Here is a 19813-nt window from a genome sequence, read left to right on the forward strand (position 1 = left end):
CATCGCTAACAAATCGCATGTAGCTGAATTTCTCACCCCCCGCCCCCTGAGGGGGCAGCCAGCAAAGGGACTCAGGTGATTTGTATGTTGGCCATCTTGCTGTGTGATTAAGACAAATTATAAGATGATTAATGTATTTATAAAATGGTGGATCTTTAACATTATAATTTTTCTTTAAATTAATATTTTGTAAAACCTAACCAAGTGTAGCAACTTAATAAATTTAGCAAAGTTATATGCGCTAACATTTACAGTGGGAGATTGAAACAGTCCTTGGGGGCATTTATGATAACTAGTGCACAGGGGATGTTATCAATATTAAGCTATCACATTTTGTCATTTTTCATTGTGTCATTTAGAAAGTGAAAGCAAGCATATGGTTTCTATGGGCAACACTGTCTGTTCCCCTTGCACCAGTTTTTTGTCTTAGAAATGTTCCCTTTGTCCAGCTCAGTTCCCAGTATACCACATTAAAAAAAATTAAAAATAAAGTAGGAACAAAGCGCTAATGCAGCAAGATTGATTCATTTATTCGTGGAATCACGCCTTTAGCTTCCAAGGCGCTCTGGTTACGGAAGGGTTTTCTAACTGGCAGAGCTCAAGGCTGTGAGATCCCGTGGACTGCACATGCACATCCGCCATAGCCGGGGAGTGTTCCGGCGGATCCCTGCGCCAGCTAATAGTGCGCGGTGTAGCCCATAGGCTACGGCGGTTAACGTCATCTTCAGATGCCGTTAGCTGCGAGGGCCAAATTCTGGAATGCATCGCATTCCGGATATTGATAATTTTGGCAGCATCGCATCCCCCATAGAAACCTATGGGGGAGGCGACTGCCAGCGGAGGATACTTATGGCGGAATTCAATTGTATTCGCGGCCCGCATCTCCCGTCTAAAGTGACAGGAGATCGCGGGCCGCTATACAATTGTCCAAGATTTTCATGCTGATCGCACCCATAGAGGTCAGGTTTAGCCGCGTAAATCAGCTAAACCCGACCAAAGTGCTGGGCGCGATCGCGAAAAGTGATGTTTGGGCGCCCAAACATGTCACTTTTCGCACATTTCAGCTCTCACCCCCTTGGGGCTGCGAGCTGAAATATAGCGCTGGCAGCTCATCGTGCCCGACAGGAGCAAGAATTGAATAGCTCCGTCGGGCGCGATAGCGGCTATAAAGAATTGAATTCCGCCCTTAGTATTTGAGGTAAACCCCCGAAAACTGGTGTTTTCGGGGATTTTACCTCAAATACACTTTGATAAATGGGCCCGTAAAGAACACTGTGTGGCTTGTTCAATGATATTGTGTTTGTTATATGTTCCATCTTTTCAATTCAATAATTAACACCACGTGTCCCTCCCATTGTAATCCCGCAAATGACTTTCCATAGAATTTATCTGGCAGGTCCATGATCCCATGTCCCATTGGGTGCAACATAACTGACCACAGTACAGCTGTTACTGTGATTGGGCCAGTGATTACTGGTGTTAACTTTATATCAATTAACTGGCTAAATCAACATACTACAGACTATGTGTATATATTCACAGTTTAATTAGTATACATTCCCAGTGGCATTAAGCAAGCAAGTGTTCTGCATATTTACATTTGTAAATATAGTATGTTTACTGATAGTAGAAGTCATCACATGGTATTATCAGATAGACTAGAACGCTTGAGGGGTGTACTCGTGCAAGGATGCAAAAGGATGTTTACAGTGCCATCCACCCCCATTCTAAACTATACTGTTATAATGGGCCACCTATGCTTGTAATGAAATTTCACTTCATGATTGATGAAAGACCTTTGTTAATAGAAATGGACGTCCTGTGTTGCTGTACCTTCAGAAATGGACACAGTGCTGATATTTACGCAGTTGAGCGATTTTTTGCTAATGCGTCACAAAACAGGCGAAAACGGCAACAGGCGAAAAAAAACTAGAGAAAAGTTTTCTCCATCCCAGACCAGGAGAAAAAAATGCAAAATCCCTATTTTTGGCTGAAAATGTGGGAATTTCTTTCAGAACCCTTTGGACACCTCCTTCCCCTAATGATAAATTACCGGGGAAAAAAATGTAAGTTGCGTACTTTGGCGAAAAACGGCCGCGCAAATTTTGGGTGAAAAAGAAAAAAAATCTTTGAAAATGTTTTTAACGTATTGGGTCTCATTTTTCGGGTTATGGATTCGTCAAGTGTTTTAAACATCCCACGTGGTCACAGCAGGCGGTTTTTTAACAGTTTTTGAAATTGCGTCTTTACGACACGAAAATATATTTGCACCCATTTTAACTTACCCCCAATTTACGTGGAGCAGTAATTTCTTGGAAAAAAATTTAATTTCTATCTTTTTTCAACTACTTTTTTTATTTTTTCGGCCAAATTTGAGTGGTCGTTTTTTCGACAAAGTACGCAACTTTGGCGAAAAATTTGGTATCATTTATCATTAAGGGGGATGTCCAAAAGGTTCTGAAAGAAATCCCCACATTTTTAGCCAAAAATAGGGATTTTGCATTTTTTTTTCTCCTGGTCTGGAATGGAGAGAATTTTTCTACAGTTTGTTTTTCGCCTGTTTTATTGTGAAAAACGTCCGTTTTCGCCGCTAATGGAATACAGCCCTATATCAGATATAGCTTTCTGGTGGATTACCATTTATGCAGAGTAGATTGCAAAGCTTCAGCACATTATTGGCTTTTATAACTTCTGTTACTTGTACTTTTTTCACTTGACATAGCCCTGGATAATTTGCTACTCAGTGAACAATAGAAGTGGATTATATGTGACAAATGTGCTTTATGAGATGTTGGATTTTATATTCTTCATAATAAATGTAGTAGTGGCAAATGGCTTCCACCAGTCACTTCATTATTGCCTCTTTATTATATAGTTTGTACTACCAACAGGTTCTATTCCCACCTTCCATCAACCCTATGGGATAATCGTGCCTTTGTCTTGTCTGATAACTGTCATAATCAGCCCTAATGTTCTCCTTGTACGATTCCCAATAGCTCACTCTGTTGCTGAATTCTGTGTAATCCTCCTTCCCTCCCTTCCTTCCTTATTGTATTACATTTAATTAGCTCTTGTTCCTTTTCTTGCTCCTGAGATCTGTGTAATGTGTCAGATATAATAAAGTGAGTGTGTTTATCATGGCTGAATGAAAATTTCTGCATGTAATTATGATGGGGTCACTCTAATTAGGGGCTATTTGAATGCCATTTTGACCATGTTTGAATGTTGTCAGACAGCACCTTAAATCGCCCATAATTCATCTCTACATCATGCATTTTATTCCTAGCCCTGTAGGGGTGCGTATTAAAAGGCACAAATTGAGGTTACTGTATGGTACGGGTTTTGTGCACACTGTACATCATATGAATTGCCCATGGAAAGTGCCATGTTGACCTCATTGGAGAAATGCATGGAATGGTTTATAGATGGTAGTTTATAACCTATACTTCTGCCAGGTTCCTGAAACATATACCTACACATTAGTGAATGTTGGCTTAGTCAAAACTAAAAATGTAGCTTTAGATAGAGATAAGAAAATACTTATAGATCCAAATATACATGTTTTCACTTTATCAATAACGCTGCATTAGATGGTAATCACAAATTGATGAATCCCTAACCTATGTTTGGAGTTGGGACTTCAGAGTGCCTTCTCCCATGTACAGATATGTGTGATTCCTGTATTTGGAGATGCTTTGAAGATCCTTATTGACCTGTTAAATTGTCTTTACATCATGACAGCCAAGTGCACAGCAGCAGACTATTGCTTTGTTCCATACAAAGGTCTTTTCATTGAGAAACTAACCAGTGGTACACTTATATATATGTGCATTGCTGAGAACCACTGGACCGTAGACACTGAAGACCTCGCTGCCAGTAAGGAGGCCCTTTAATATGATAGCATTTTTCATAATGTAATATTTTGCCTCTATATATTGCAAACCCTGTAGAATATACCAGTTATGTTTAGCCCAACACTTTTGTAAATTATTGCAGATGAAACATCACCAAATTCACGGAAGAGAGGGAAAATCAGTGAATTCACCTGAGGTTTGTTAAAGTGCTTTGATATCAAGCTTTGCAAGTATGTAAACAACAATTTCTTTGTCATTTTCCATAGTCGGAGAAGTGGGGCTAAAATCACTACTTTCCATGGTTAGTTGGCCTAATAGTGGGAGGCAAGTTCACTTTGGGAAACATTACTAGGTAAAAATAAAATCAACAAAATTAACATCATCGTGTAATATCCCTCACTAATGTCTAGAATGCCTATAGACTGCAGCATTTTGTTACCCCTTTAGAATTGGAAGAGTCTGTTTTCATCTGCTGCTTTCTTCCTTAGGAGCCTTATCCAGTTCCAGCTCTAATTTTATTTATTATGGTCATTATTTAAGAATTTAATTTGGTGATATGAATAAGGGACAAAATTTGAAGGGTCATATTTTCAGTGCCTCCGAAATGTTTAAAATATGTGCATTTGGGTTTTGTTTTTCTTACAAAGTTTATATGACAAAATCAATCAAAACGGTATGCAGTCATTATGTTGACATACAGAATGTCGACATGGTCCAAATGTTGACATTCAGACCGTCGACATTGACATAATGATGACAGGCAGACTGTCTTCGGTCCTTTTAGTGTTGAGGATAGGGTGCAGTTAGGGTTAGGTTGATGTTTAGGTTAGGGCTACAGCCAGCTGAAAATGCTATGTCAATATTTGACATGTCAACATAACGTTCATGTCGACATTCTGTACCACACCCAATTAAAACAGCATTATAGCTAAACTGACAAAAGTGATAATAACCGTTTGGACATACACATCAAAAGAAGAGCCATATTAATATGTTTCATTAGCAGTTACAAATTGGTATACAGTTCTTACTCTTCTCCTTGTAAGCTAACCACCACATTTCCCACAGTTTTTAGTGAGGTTTAAAAAAAAAACAATACTCAGGAAAGCAAGCAACATATTGCAGGCTCTTGCAGCACTGATACGGGGTAACCTCTAATAAGGAATGCAAATGCACCTGGTGGTATTGCTAATGTCTCATGTAAACGTTGGGCTCTGGTACTACTCACCTTTTCAAACAACTTAATCCATTGTCTTGCCAAGTAACGCTGTGTTTCTCCTAGGACTGGGAGACAGAAACTCATGACTGGTACTGTTTTGATTGTCATTTACCTGGAGAGGTGATGATATGTGACCAGTGTTTTCGCGTGTACCACCCTAAATGTGTACCTGATGATTTAAGACTAAGAGATAGCAGTAATCATTGGCAGTGCCCGGTCTGTAAGGTAAGGCACCTTTTTGAAAGGCACCTTTTTGAAAATATTTTCAATCTGCATGCATCCATATTTTTGGATATGTACTTAAGTAATATTTATACTGTGATATCGCCTATAAATTATTTTCTAATGAGAAAATAGTCTTTAAGGAACAAGTGAAATTACTATGTGATATAAATGGGCATGATATACTGTCTATTACTGAGCTGAATAACATTTGGGCCATGCCGTTTTGGCTTTTTGCATAGCTGATGTCTGCCCATGGTTCATCATTCATCCCTATTGTACAGTACAGTTGCCGGAGTTACAGTCACATGACCACATCACATTTTTAGAATGTAAAAGACTCTACCTATATGCAGTAGGCAGTAAATGTACACGCAAACGGGTATAGTCCAATCGCTGGAAGCTGTTTCTTTCACATTGCTCAACAAAGATGTGGCACATAATTAAATACAGTGTCCCATATCTTGCTTGGTGGTGAAACACTGTGGATAGAAGAGCTACAGGCACACTAAAAGTCATTTATTAAGCTGCAAATATACCAGCCCATAGCAAAGTGCTGCTTGTGACGTCCTTTCTGCCCAAGTATGCGGGTAAGAGCATGGGTCAGTGGACTAAGGTAATGGTAAAAGCAGCGGGCTGCCATCGCCTGATGGGAAGCCTGTTTCTCCCATGCTGCAGAAATTGACTTTTAAACATCATTAAAAGTGGTGAAAAAAAAGCATAAGCTATCATGAATGTCAAGAGGCCAAAAATCTAAATTCCTAATAGTATACTATAGACAAGATATATGATATATACATTTTACATGTATAACTTTACATGGCTCATATGACAAAGATCACCATATTTAGTATGTTTTGTTTTTTTTAGTTAGTGACTGTACCTTAATTTCAGAGAGAAACTCGAATCTAGAAATACAATTGCTTGACAACTTATTCCTTTTATAAAGTGATATCTTCCCCAAAAGTTCCTATGCCATGCTTAGCACCTTAAGGTGACTGAACATCTAGCCTAACAAGTTGGTTATATACAGAAAGGTATTTTAATTATCATCAGGTACCTTTGTGCATTCTGTAGTCTGCCTAGTGTTTTACAGTATGGGTACTGTACATTTAATTTAATTTCTGCTACAATCAACCTAGGTGTTTAATCTGCCTATTTTATATTTGATTTTTTTTTTGCTATACACTCTAACATACTTTAAATTATAATATCAAATGGATCAGTAATTTTATTTTTTTATTGTTTCTTTTTTTTTCCCCCCAGAGTATGAAAAAGAAAAACTCAAACAAGCAGGAGATGGGTAAATACCTGCCATTCATTGTGTCCCGTATGAAGGAGAGGGTAGGTTTTACTTCTAGAGTAAGCTGATTTCAACAGTGTCATCTCAAGCTCATGGTAATCACCTCTTGCTGGCACTGCCCCTTTTCCTATGTGCATGGAATTTTCACATTTATACTATGCTTGTACTAATGAATGCATCACTGACGCTTCTTATATCCTGACAGTTGGCTTGCAACAGCTTCTGGTTGCCAATATCTTGATTACCAGAACCTCTGTAGCCAATGTATGCAAATTGGAGCGATAAACAGCAATGTGAGGAGGTGAGCAGCTTCGCTGTATAAGCTAATCATGCTAATTAGTGACAAGTGTGGCTAAAAGTCTTACGAAGATTACAGTAAACCCTGAAAAAAGGATAATGTCTTGTATTAAAACCAATAATATTATTTAGCCAAAACGATGTTGACATATTCTGAAAAAAACGTCTCGTACTATAGAAACAGAAGGTAAGCCTGAGGTATAAGTGAATTGTAGGGATATGTGGAAATGTAATATTACATTATGAATATCGTAACCAAGTTGGACACATTGGGTAAATACCTACTTGTATTACTTTTGACGTGGTTAAGGAGTGTATAGGTGATTGTACATATGTTGACATTGTCTGCAAAAAGGCTGGATTGTGAAATGTGAGGACATGTTGCTACATGGTAAATGAATACTGTATGCATAGTTTTCTCCCTGGAAGAGAGCACATAACACTTCGTAAGACACTAGTGATATATGAGCGTTCTAGTAATTCCATATAATCTATACACACAAACTTTCTTCTTTTTATTTATATGTTTTTATTGTGTCTCAGTACATTTTACATTTTAGAATGTAAGCTCTTACGAGCAGGGCCCTCTACCCTCTTGTGCTTCTCCCTACTTTAGTTTCATCTACTTCTTACTCACCACTAGGACACCTAACACTTGGTTGCTTATGTTCTGTTGCTTATCTGGGTGTGATGGTCACTAATGTAGCAATATATATTATCCATGTCCTGGTCCTGTATTGTATTGTTCTGTAAGTCGCTTGTCTACAATTTGTTTATGTACTATGTAAGGCGCTGCGGAACACTTGTGGTGCCATATAAATAAATGATAATAATAAACATCATACAATGAAGATATAAAGGAATAAAACATTCAGCTGACTGGAGACATAAGGTGAAATAAACATGGAAATTATCCTAAACATCATATAAGAGGGATGCAGTGACCATGTCGACATACAAATTGTGGATACCAGAATTTCAATAGTCTTGATGTCAACATTGTTGGAGCAAGTCGACATCTGCAGAATGTCAACATATTCACAATGCAGACATTCTGCAGAATTCTGACATTAGGGTTAGGCTGCTGGGGAGTGATAGGGGTTAGTGTACCTGAACTCCGCATCACCTGACAGTGCCAGAGCTGAACAGAGGTAAGTGTTTGCCGCACCTCCAGGACCTACTGTCTTTTCATCACTTCATCAATGTCAACATGCTGCAGGTCGACATTATGAATGTTGAGAAAACATACCAAACCCAATTCAAGACTATGTAGACTTAGGACCTGATTCAGAGCGCTCGCTGCTGGTGAGCGCTCGCTCTGAATCAGGGCGTTTTTTTTTTTTTTCTGCCTCCAGTCCGCTCGCAAAGCTGTGCGAGCGGCCTGGAGATGGTCGCGATTATCGCGACCATCGGGCTTGCGACGAGACCCTGTGGTAGGGTCTGAACCAGGCCCTTAATCCTGAAATCAGTAAGAGAACCAAAACATTTTTTTTTTTTTCATATCACATTGTTATGTAATAGACATCGTGTCACAAGTAGATGAGGTCTGTAAAAAGAGAGAAATAAAGAAATCAAAGGAAAAATACCGGAATGAAATGTACCATTGGCCTAAGATTAGACACACACAAGCTTTCTGACTTGTTAGTTTGGCATACGTTTCCACATTGCCTGCAGTGTTCAGAAGTATTATCTGCTTGTTTACAATTCAATGGGAATGCCCACTTATCAAGCATTTGTGAGAATGTGTAACGACAGAGCTACTTCCTGTGTCGGTGACAACGAGCGGGGGTTAAGGATCTGCGAGAAAACATAGTGTAACATCCAGTGGTATCTCCAGCATCTGCAAACTCTACAAAATGAAGCAATCCTGTCTAAAAGTGATAAAAGGGGGACCCTGATTTTGTGGATTTCTCTGAAAAGAAGACAAGACTCCCAAGGTTATAATACATTTCTTTATAAATATATTGTAGAAATTCACACTGCAGGCAGTCCAATGGGTGTTAAGGAAGGTTCTCCAAGGGAATGTTAACATGTTAATTCCATAGATGCCTACTATGCCTAATTTCTAGTTCTTGTTCCAGGATTGTCAGGTTTATCCCTGGATATGACCCTTTTTTAGCGATAGTCATCGATTGGTTCACAATGGATGGTGTCTTCGGTTCTTTTTACAACAATGACAGGAAACCATTGATGGTTTTTAAACCATTGAAGGGCATCACTAGCTGGGGATGCGTGAATGTGGAGAACCAATCAGAGAAGAGAGTGGGGCTAAGATAGCATGGCAAGGAAGCGGAGCTAAGCACCATGCATCTGACCTCTGTTGTCGGTGAAACATCGGACCTCCACCATCAGTGGCAAAACCCTTGATCATCAAGTGGCAATGACCACGTAATGATCAAGCAACTGCATAGCGCAATACTGTTTATTTTAAATGTTGAACACATTTTACTATCCATGTTTATTCGCTGGCTTTATATAAGTTCATATTTATTGAAGTGGAAAGTTTAAAATTCAAATATATAACACTCAGTAAATGTACCAAGATAGGTGTAGTACATAAAGATTCACCAAGATTACTTAGCATAGTGTCCATGGAAATTATATTGACATTTCTACTTCAGGGTCCATAGGGTATCCACAGGATACCTTGGGGTATAGGTGTGACGTCAGTCGCTGGGCACCATAGAGTTAAGCTTTTCAGCCTCCCAGGATGCACTAGGGTCCTCCTCCTATACCCCGCCCCCGAGCCAAGGCACCTCAGTTTAGTTTGGTGCCCGGCCGGCGTCGGGTGCACCTGTCGGAGTGGGGGCTAGAAGAGCCCCTGAAGCTTTCTTCAGTGCAGCTGTGGCTGCACATCTGGATGTACAGCATGGACAGTCAGTCCTGACGTCCATGCTGTCTTCCCTACACCCCCGCCGGTACCAGAACGCCGGTACCGATCCGGTGATGCTGGTGAGCATCTGGGGTCACAGCTAGCGGTGACCCCAGATGTTCCGGACCATGGCCGGATCCAAGGGGGACAAAGGTAAGCAGCGGGGTCCCGCGGTGGGTCCCCGCTGGTCACATGGTCCTAAGTCCCCAGGCAGGGGGCTCCCTGGGGACTGGCTGCAGCGTGGAGCCAGGCGACCAACCTGCGCTTTCCACTACCCCCTGGGACAGCGGACCGCAGCAGAGCGGTAGCGCTGCGGCGTCCCAGGGGTTAAATGCATGCCAGGGGAGCGCGCCTTCCCTGTCTCACAGCCGGCGCCTCCCCCGCTGCACACAGCCCTCTCTGCATGCTGCCGACTGGTCCTGTGGCAGCGCTCCTCCCCCAGGCCAGCCTCCTCTCTGCTCCTCGGCGGCCATCTTCTCCAGAACGCATGGTGAACGCTGCTGGAAGCGCTGGACGGAAGCATCGTGGTCTGGGTCCCCCCGCATACCTCTCCTCCGCTGTGGCTCAGGTCTGTGTATGCAGCGCTGTGTCCTACCAGGCCCTGTGTCTGTGTAGTTGAGTGATCAGCGCTGTTAGTGCAGGAATTGTTATTTCTCTGCTTTGTATGTGACTGTGCTAGCGCTGCCTGTAACTTTTCTTCTCTAAACTGTCAGCTTTATTACTGTCCCTGTTCTTTCTGCTAAAGCCCTTGCGGTGCGGTGCTGCAGGGTGGTCTCTCGCCTATTTAATACTTAATTGGTGAGAGAGGTCACATACGTGGTGCCATCATGTCTGAAAGTGATTTTCCCCTCCGGCTACAGTGTACCACGTGCAAAGTACCGTTAGCGGAGGGGGAGGGTAGCGCGGAGGGCCTTTGCCGGCAGTGTTTGTCCATGGCGCGGCCTATTACGGTTACAGCACCGGTACAGGAGCCGCCCTGGGCTTGTTTCGCTCAGGCGTTAACAGCTTTAGTGGGCCAGTTAGCTCCGCAGCCCGCGTTTACTCCGATGGGTTTGTCCCAGCAGTCTGTGGTGTCGTCACCCATCCAGGGGTTCCCACGACAATTGGTGGTACCCCACAGTCTCCCTATTTCCCCGCTCCCGGGTTCTCAGGAGCCAGCGTGGGTTAACTCCCTGACTAGTTCTGTACAGCACTTGTCGGATGTGTTGCAAGGGGAGTCTGTGATGCGGCCTCATAAAAGGCCGGTGACGTCTCTGTCCGCTCCTTATGAGGATGACGAAGGGACGTCTGATGATGGGGAGATTCTGGATCCTTACGATCAGGAACCTCTCCATACTAAGGACGCTGATGCTAAGTCCAAAGTATATATTCCTGGACTTATTCGGGCGGTCCGCACAGCCTTGGTGATTGAGGACGAAGTTCCCCCAGCGGCTAAATCTAAGTATGCCTTTTTCAAAGATGTGAAGGGCGATGCCACAGTCTTTCCTCTTTCGGGTCAGTTGGTGGATCATTTAGAGGAGGCGTGGAAACAACCTGGCAAAAGATACCAGCCGCAGAGACGCCTGGCGGTGGCTTATCCGTTCGCGGATAATTATTTTGCTAAGTGGGAATCCCCTCCACAGGTGGATTCTCACGTGACCCGTCTTGTCCGTAGTGCCACATTGCCGATGCCATCCATGTCCTCCCTTAAGGATGCTACGGACCGCAAGGTAGAAATCTGCCTGAAGTCCGCTTATTCCCTTGCAGGGGGCAGCACGGCCGGCTATGGTCATTTGCTGGGTTGCCAGAACGATGGAGCGCTGGGCGGATTCATTAGACACTTCTTTTGAATCCGACTGTCCGGCCGAACAGGCGGAGTTGATTGGCAATCTCCGTGATTCGGCCACCTACATCAACGAGGCGGCTCTAGACATTAGTACTCTGGTGTCTAGAATTTCTTCAGCAGCGGTAGCTGCTCGTCGCACCTTGTGGCTGCGATCCTGGAAGGCGGACGCAGATTCCAAGAAAGGTCTGGAAGCGTTGCCGTTTACCGGAGAAGTTCTCTTCGGTCCGGATCTGGATAAGATTGTGGCCACGCTGGCGGCAGCCAAATCTGCTTGTCTCCCGTCGGCCGCTGCTCCTTCTGGTTCTGGACCATCGTCCTTTCGGTCATCTAGGGCCCAGGGCAGGCCCAGACCACAGTCGTTTCCTCGACAGGCTGGCCCTAAGAAATCGGTCAAGCCCCGGAAGCAGGCATGGAGTACCAGACGTCCGGCCCCCAAGCCAGATGACAAGCCTGCGGCCTGACGGTCCGGGCCTCCCTTTGGGGGATCCCAGGGTGGGAGGCCGCCTGCTACAGTTCGCCCAGTGTTGGTCGACCACTACGACAGACACTTGGGTTCTGGAGGTGGTTTCCCACGGATACGCCCTCTCCTTCCGGCACAGACCCCCGGCTCGCTTCTTCACCACGGGTCTCCCATCAGACCGGAACAAGGCTACGGAGCTGCGGAAGGTATTGCACACTATGCTCCAGGCTGGAGTTATAGTGCCTGTTCCATTCCCCCAGAGGGGCCAGGGTTTCTATTCAAATCTATTTTTGGTACAGAAACCCAATGGGTCATATCGTCCGATTCTCAACCTCAAAGCACTCAACAAGTCTTTGCGGGTCCCGAAGTTTCGGATGGAGACCCTACGGTCCATCATTCTGGCGCTGGAACCTGGGGACTACATGGTGTCATTGGACATACAGGACGCTTACCTGCATGTCCCTATTCTTTTGCGCCATCAACAGTTCCTCAGGTTTGCAATCCGCAGCGACCACTTCCAGTTTCGGGCGTTACCTTTTGGCCTGGCAACAGCACCACGTGTTTTCACCAAGGTGATGGCGGTCATGGCGGCTTCTCTGCAGCTGCAGGGAGTCCGCATGTTGCCGTATTTGGACGACCTGTTATTGGTGGCAGGATCTCCAGAGCTCCTGTTACGCCACTTGGACCTGACCATTGCACTGCTGCAACGGCACGGCTGGCTAATCAACTGGCAGAAGTCCACTCTAATCCCGTCTCGGAGGATTCTGCATCTTGGAGCCTTATTGGACTCGGGACAGCAAAGAATCTTCGTGACGGAGGACAAGATCTCTGCTTTACAGTCAAGGGTGCGCAGTTGCCTGCACAGCCGCCGGGTGTCCTTACACTCGGCGATGAGGTTACTGGGCTCCATGGTGTCGGTGTTCGACATGGTGGAATATGCCCAGTTTCACTCCAGACCTCTGCAGCACCTGATCCTGTCCAAGTGGAACGGGCTGCCTCAGTCTCTGAAGTCCCAGACGATTGTGTTCACCCCGGAGGTTCACCTGTCCCTTGCGTGGTGGTTACAGACGACCCACCTCAACAAGGGACGTCCGTTCTGGGTTCCAAATTGGGTCCTGTTGACAACGGACGCCAGTCTTCGGGGCTGGGGAGCAGTTTCGGGTCCACACTTGTTCCAGGGCAGGTGGACGCCGACAGAAGCGGAGCTTCCAATAAATATCTTGGAACTCCGTGCGGTCTTCAATGCTCTCCAGCAGGCACAGCGGTTTCTCCAGGGTCGCCCGGTGCAGGTCCAGTCGGACAACGCTACCACCGTGGCCTACATAAACAGGCAAGGAGGAACTCGCAGTCGGGCGGCTCTCGTAGAGGTCTCTCGGATCCTGGTTTGGGCGGAGCGCAATCTTCCGGCCATATCAGCGGTCTTCATCCCGGGAGTGCTAAATTGGGAGGCGGACTTTCTAAGTCGCCAGGACGTTCATCCGGGGGAATGGTCCCTGCACCCGGACGTTTTTCAACTACTGGTGGACAGGTGGGGTCTTCCAGAAATCGACCTCATGGCGTCCCGGCACAACAACAAGTTGCCGGTGTACGGGTCTCGCACAAGAGACGAAGGGGCGGCTCTGGTGGATGCTCTGTCTGTCCGGTGGACGTTCCGGTTCGCATACCTGTTCCCTCCGGTCTCCCTTCTTCCACGGGTAATCCGGAAATTCAAACAGGAAGGAGGGACGCTCCTGTTGATAGCTCCCGCGTGGCCCAGACGGCACTGGTTCTCAGACCTTCGGGGTCTGTCCGTGGTCAGTCCTCTGCGGTTGCCGCTACGACCGGACCTTCTGTCTCAGGGTCCTTGCCTTCACCCGGACCTGACTCTGCTGTCTTTGACAGCGTGGCTGTTGAGACGGCCATGCTGAGGTTCCGGGGGTTTTCCAGCTCTGTGGTGCGTACCATGTTACGAGCTCGGAAACCGTCTTCCGCGAGGATATACCATCGCGTGTGGCATACGTTCTTCCAGTGGTGTCGACCGAGAGGTTATGCACCGCGGGAGTTTCGTCTGTCTCGGATTCTCGCCTTCCTGCAAGCGGGACTAGATCATGGGCTTCGCCTTGCTTCTTTGAAGGTACAGGTTTCGGCCCTATCTGTCTGGTTTCACCGTAGGATTGCTACAATCCCGGATGTGCGCACCTTTATGCAGGGTGTTCTCCGCATTCAGCCGCCCTTTGTTCCACCTGTGGCGCCTTGGGATTTGGCTGTGGTCTTGAGGGCTCTCCAAGGACCGCCGTTTGAACCACTGGGCTCAGTGGATCTTAAATGGCTAACAGCTAAGACTGTTTTCCTTCTGGCCATTGCTTCGGCCATACGTGTTTCTGAGTTAGGGGCTCTTTCTTGTAGACCCCCTTTCTTGGTTTTTCATGGGAACAGGGCAGTGCTCCGCACTCGGCCCGAGTTTCTTCCCAAAGTTGTTTCCCAGTTTCATGTTAACGAGGAAATAGTTGTTCCGGCCTTTAACTCACCGGGTCTTTCCGTGGGTGAGGCCTCTTTGGATGTTGTGCGGGCCTTAAGGACTTATGTTGACCGCACTTCTTCGTTTAGGAAGTCGGACGCTTTGTTTGTCCTCTATGGCTTCCGTAAAAAGGGTTGGCCTGCTTCCAAGCAAACTTTGGCAGCCTGGATCCGTATGGCTATTTCTGAAGCTTATCTTCATGAAGGCCTACCGGTCCCTCCTTCTCTGAAGGCTCATTCCACTAGGTCTGTGGGTCCTTCGTGGGCAGCTCGACGTGGTGCCTCGGCAGTTCAGATCTGCAAGGCTGCTACGTGGTCCTCTGTCCATACCTTCGTGAGGTATTACAGGTTTGACACCTTCGCCTCTCAGGATGCTTCCTTCGGGCGGCGGATTCTCCTTTCTGCACAGGAGCGTCCCCACCCTTAAAGGATACTGCTTTGGGACATCCCCAAGGTATCCTGTGGATACCCTATGGACCCTGAAGTAGAAAATATGAGATATGGTAAGAACTTACCCTTGTTATCTCTATTTCTACGAAGTCCATAGGGTTCCACAGGACTCCCGCCCTGTCGCACCTGTGCTGCAGATGGGCTTTGCTCTGGTCACCGGTTTTCCGTCTCCCTCTGGTGAGAATGTGATTCTTGTATGTGTCCAGATCTTTTTTCTCTCTCTTCCTTCTCCTCCTCCGGCCTATGGCTTGTTAACTAACTGAGGTGCCTTGGCTCGGGGGCGGGGTATAGGAGGGGGACCCTAGTGCATCCTGGGAGGCTGAAAAGCTTAACTCTATGGTGCCCAGCGACTGACGTCACATCTATACCCCAAGGTATCCTGTGGAACCCTATGGACTTCGTAGAAATAGAGATAACAAGGGTAAGTTCTTACCATATCTCATATTTTTGGCAAGTTTGTAAATCTGCTTGTAGAGATGGATATAATTAGTATTATGTGATAACACTGGAAATACCATATATGATTTAAGCTGCCATGCATCGTAATAGTGTCTAGTCCTGTAGTTGGAAATTCAGTTTAGCTGGTAATAAAAATAGGAGAGACTTGATGGCCTCTGACTCCTAAAGGGCACTTAGGGTCAATAAAAATGTGACAGAACCATCCTTATGACCCCTTAAGATCTTCAGTTAAAGTACACTTATTTGGTATCCCTGAACTCCAGAGAACATATGGAATAGAGTGTAGTATACTCTATTTATGTAAAATGAATCATGGGGTAAGAATTATAGAAAAGTGTAATTTTTAAGATTTTATATTTGGTATACTCTAGGATGTAAAATGTAAAAAGCTTTCAGTATGATGCTAAAGAAATCTGATGTTTCACTCTTAAAACAAAAAAAATATATAATATTTAATGTTTGGATGGAAGGAGAAATGTAGAATGAATTCCCTGCATTCAGCATAAAGGGCCTAATTCAGCAAGGATCGCTATTCTGCTTATATACGGACACAACGCAGTTGCTAATATCAGCGGTGATATGTAAATGTCTGCATTCGTATTGCGATCTCAGCCTAACATGAGGACGTCCACTTCACTTTACTCCACTTCCCGTTACTCACTAACGTATACTTTGGCAACATAGCAAAATAATCGGTAACATTGAGTAACATCGGACCCGTACGCACAGTTAAGGCAGGTCAGACCTCACTCAGGAATTGCTTACTTCAGCGCACGCTATGAGACCTCAGGCTGCGTCTGGTATCACAGTGGATAATTTATGCACGCCCCTGCAACGCCATTGAAACACACTGGCACGCATGCGTTCACCTGATCACCCCCACCCCCGTCACCACCCACAAACGGCACTTCCTGTCAATCACTCTGCAATGGGTCTGCGTGATCACTGCGACCGCAGTCCCGATCACAGCGTCTGGTTCGCGCATGCGCTTTGCAATGCGTACACATGAGCAGTGCAAAATAATCGGCTGATTGCGTGCGTATAAGCGACTGTGATCCTTGCTAAATCAGGCGCAAAGTCCCTTTCATTCAGCAGAAAACAACAAAAGTAAGGTTAGTCATATAGGTCTTGAAGGGTTAATGAATACTTCAACATGGTACAGATACATGGAAGGTATGTATGCCTGGATGTTATTTTACCATATATTAATATATTTTGTGGCAGATTAAATTTACAGATTTCAAAAAGCAAATGTTTATAATCAAACTGAACTGAGCATTTAATAAAGTGTAAATAAAAGATTAATAACATTGCCAACATTAAAGTGTACTAAAAAAATGCAGCGTTATGTTTTCTCTTTATTTTATTTTTTTCCATTTTGTATTTCATCGATCACATTCTGAAAACTTTGCTGGAAATCAATGAGGTTCCTTAAATGAGACCTTACAGCAATAGGACACCAGAAGCAATTCCTAGCAAAAAACAATAAAGGCTCTGGTGCACTTAAAAGGAAGAACAAAGCTATGGAGATGTGACAGTAATTTATGTATTGATTTCATTTTACTATATACCATTTTCAAGATTTGTTCTTGTTAAGATAATGTTTTGTCTTTGAGATCACCAGTAAATATTTGAGATGATTGCCTTTGGATCTGTAGGAGACTGTGTCAGCCTCAGTGAATGTAAAGGTCTGCAATGTCCATTGCCTTCCTGCCAGCTCCCAGGAGCCGAGTCTTCAGAGGAAGGAAATATCCCAAAATGTGCCAGATACAGTATGATGGATCCTTATCTGAGCTGATGAAAATAACTGTCTGATGTGTAATTCTAGATGAAAGAGTAGACTTCGTTAACTGTAACAGAGGATGAGGAAGATAACCCTTTTCAAGAGAGATTCATGAATGATCTAAAAATTGGCACTTGAATGAATATTAACTGTAACATTATTGTAATAAACCATGATGTTGACCTCACATTCTCCACCATCAGTGCAGTCATTTCCAAATGACCCAACACCCATTCTATCACCTATTCCAACTCCTTCCCCTTCAACTCTTCCATATGGAAGATTTGCACCAACTCTCCCACCACAATAATTACAGTCTGTATGTAACACAGACAAAGTTTTTAAAAGACCTAACCTTGATCAACACACATTATTCTCTACTTCTGCTACTTTAAGTTTTGATGCTGAAGTGTCTGAGTTATAAGACTAAATAATTGCTCCTCTTTCTCTTATAGTGGCTAAAACGATATGTGAGGTACATATTCTAGACAAGAACAAAAAAGCACACAAATTCCCCCAGCAGTCATAAAATGGGCCAGCAAAAGCGGTTCATATTTTATTAACACTATTCATTGGTTTTATCCCCCTAGAAATATTGTTCTAAAATGGTGTTTGGTACTTGTGAACTATTACTATTTAGAAACTTTTGTATAACAATGTGAGTATAGCAATGTTTCTTTACATATGCGGCTTTCTTTTCTTTCAAATTAAAAAAATGACAAATATTAAAAAATAAATTCAACATTTTCAAGTTTGATTTCATTATATTAAACTATAAAATCAATTTATCAAATTATTAACATTATATTTCATGATTACTATTTTTTGTTAAGTTCTTTTTGTTTATTCCAACAGCAAGGGCTGCAGGCAGTACAGCTTCATATTACTATATGCATGATTCATTTCTGAACCAGAAAAAAAACAAATAGACTATACATATTACAGCATCAATGATTAATTACTAAAAACTTTAGATTTTTCACATTTTATGGAAAAAAAACAAAGGGTAATGGAGATCGCTAAAGACCCCTTGCTTTCATTGTTACATTTTATTATATTGTCAGAGTACTTTCCCAACAAGAGAAACAAGTTTGATATATAGGGGTATATTTATTAAAGGTCAATTTTAATCGATTTCAAATCAATCAACATCGATGTTGTGTTTGTGGAGCTAAATCACACATTTACTAATTGTCTATTAGTAAATATGTGATTTAGCTTCAGAAACACAACATCGGTTTAGATAAATTTGATATTAAAATCAACCTTTAGTAAATATACACCATAAGGTTATTGTTATGTTGATTCTGAACAGTTGTCCTTGTTGTATTTTTAATTTTGTGATGAAGGCAGACGTCATTGGTATGCGTGATACATTTTATAACCAACAGCACTAGGACCGCAAACATGAGGAAGTAAATCTCCTCCGTAACTTTGGGTGTGGGATACAGATGTGTCTTCTCACATCTATGCTGCAGTCGCACCAATAGGCCTCTCTTGTTGCACCAGGTCCTGTGAGACTCTATTAGCGCGTCTTTTTTGCCAAAAAATCGTCCAAGGCATTTTGTGCCGTGTGGCATATTGAGGATAGATGTAGGGAGACACATCTGTATGCAACACATTGGTGAGTTTTGACAGATTTTAGACTTTTCGAAACCACTATAGATTCCTACACCAATCGCAACAAAACTGTAAGCGCTATCATCAATTCCTATTGAAACAATGGAAATAATTTCTGGTAGTTGTACATCTTAGAATCACTTCTAGGTTGTGTTTGTATCTGGATGTGCCTGAAATCCAGTGGACCAAGTCATTTTGGGGTGTGGTATTTATTTGTTTATTTAAACCACCACTGATATCCTCTGTGGGTTCTGGCAATACTGTGACTTTCAGATACCCCCAGATGACTTTGCAAGCCTTGTGTACAATATTAAAATGGAAAGTGAAACCTGGGGAACCAAAACTGTCTTCCATAACCAGTGTAATGATTACCTCTTCTTGTAAACTGTAAAAACCAGAATACTCATCAATTTCACTTACAGCAGCCTTTTTCCCATAGAGCTGATGTACTCTGTTACTGCAGGGTCTTCGCTCTGAAGATTACCAATTAGCCGCAGTGCTTATCGCAGGCAGATAGCCTCCAGCTTCAATACCCGGAGCTAATCAATTATTATATTATAAGCCCATTGGTGGATATTCTGGTATGAAGTAAGGGGCAGATGGGCCACACATTATATTTTGGAGAAGCATTATATCATATTATGAATTTACAGTAAAAACAGTGAGATCCTCTTTAAATAATCATAATGTCATGGTCTAACCATCTTTATAGACTATGTTCGGGCAATGCCCCCGTTACTAGGAAGAGGACCGGAGATGGCTAGTTGCTCTGGCTTATGATCCTCTGAAGACCAAATGTAGCTCTTGGAACACCTGTTACACATCAGAGTTTAATGCTGGGTACACACTGAACGATATATTCAGTCCATCAGCATGTGTGTACACACAATATATCTGTGAACAATGCATTTTACAGATATATCGCATTGGCTGTGCTGCATGGCAGATGCAAT

At 43.6% G+C, this 19813-nt stretch overlaps 1 protein-coding gene across 3 annotated transcripts in view; it reads left to right on the plus strand.

Moving 5' to 3' along the window:
• The window catches only part of ZMYND11 (zinc finger MYND-type containing 11), a 145534-nt gene that overhangs the window by 79824 nt on the left and 45897 nt on the right, over positions 1–19813 (plus strand). For all 3 annotated transcript variants that reach the window (XM_088445435.1, XM_088445436.1, XM_088445437.1), the window contains exons 4-6: positions 3997–4050; positions 5137–5298; positions 6562–6639. In XM_088445435.1, the coding sequence (XP_088301561.1) occupies positions 3997–4050; positions 5137–5298; positions 6562–6639 (294 nt within the window). The remainder of the gene's footprint in view (positions 1–3996; positions 4051–5136; positions 5299–6561; positions 6640–19813) is intronic.

This window comes from Taudactylus pleione, unplaced genomic scaffold, assembly GCF_031769625.1.
Source record: "Taudactylus pleione unplaced genomic scaffold, aTauple2 ptg000380l, whole genome shotgun sequence".
NCBI classification, from domain to species: Eukaryota; Metazoa; Chordata; class Amphibia; order Anura; family Myobatrachidae; genus Taudactylus; species Taudactylus pleione.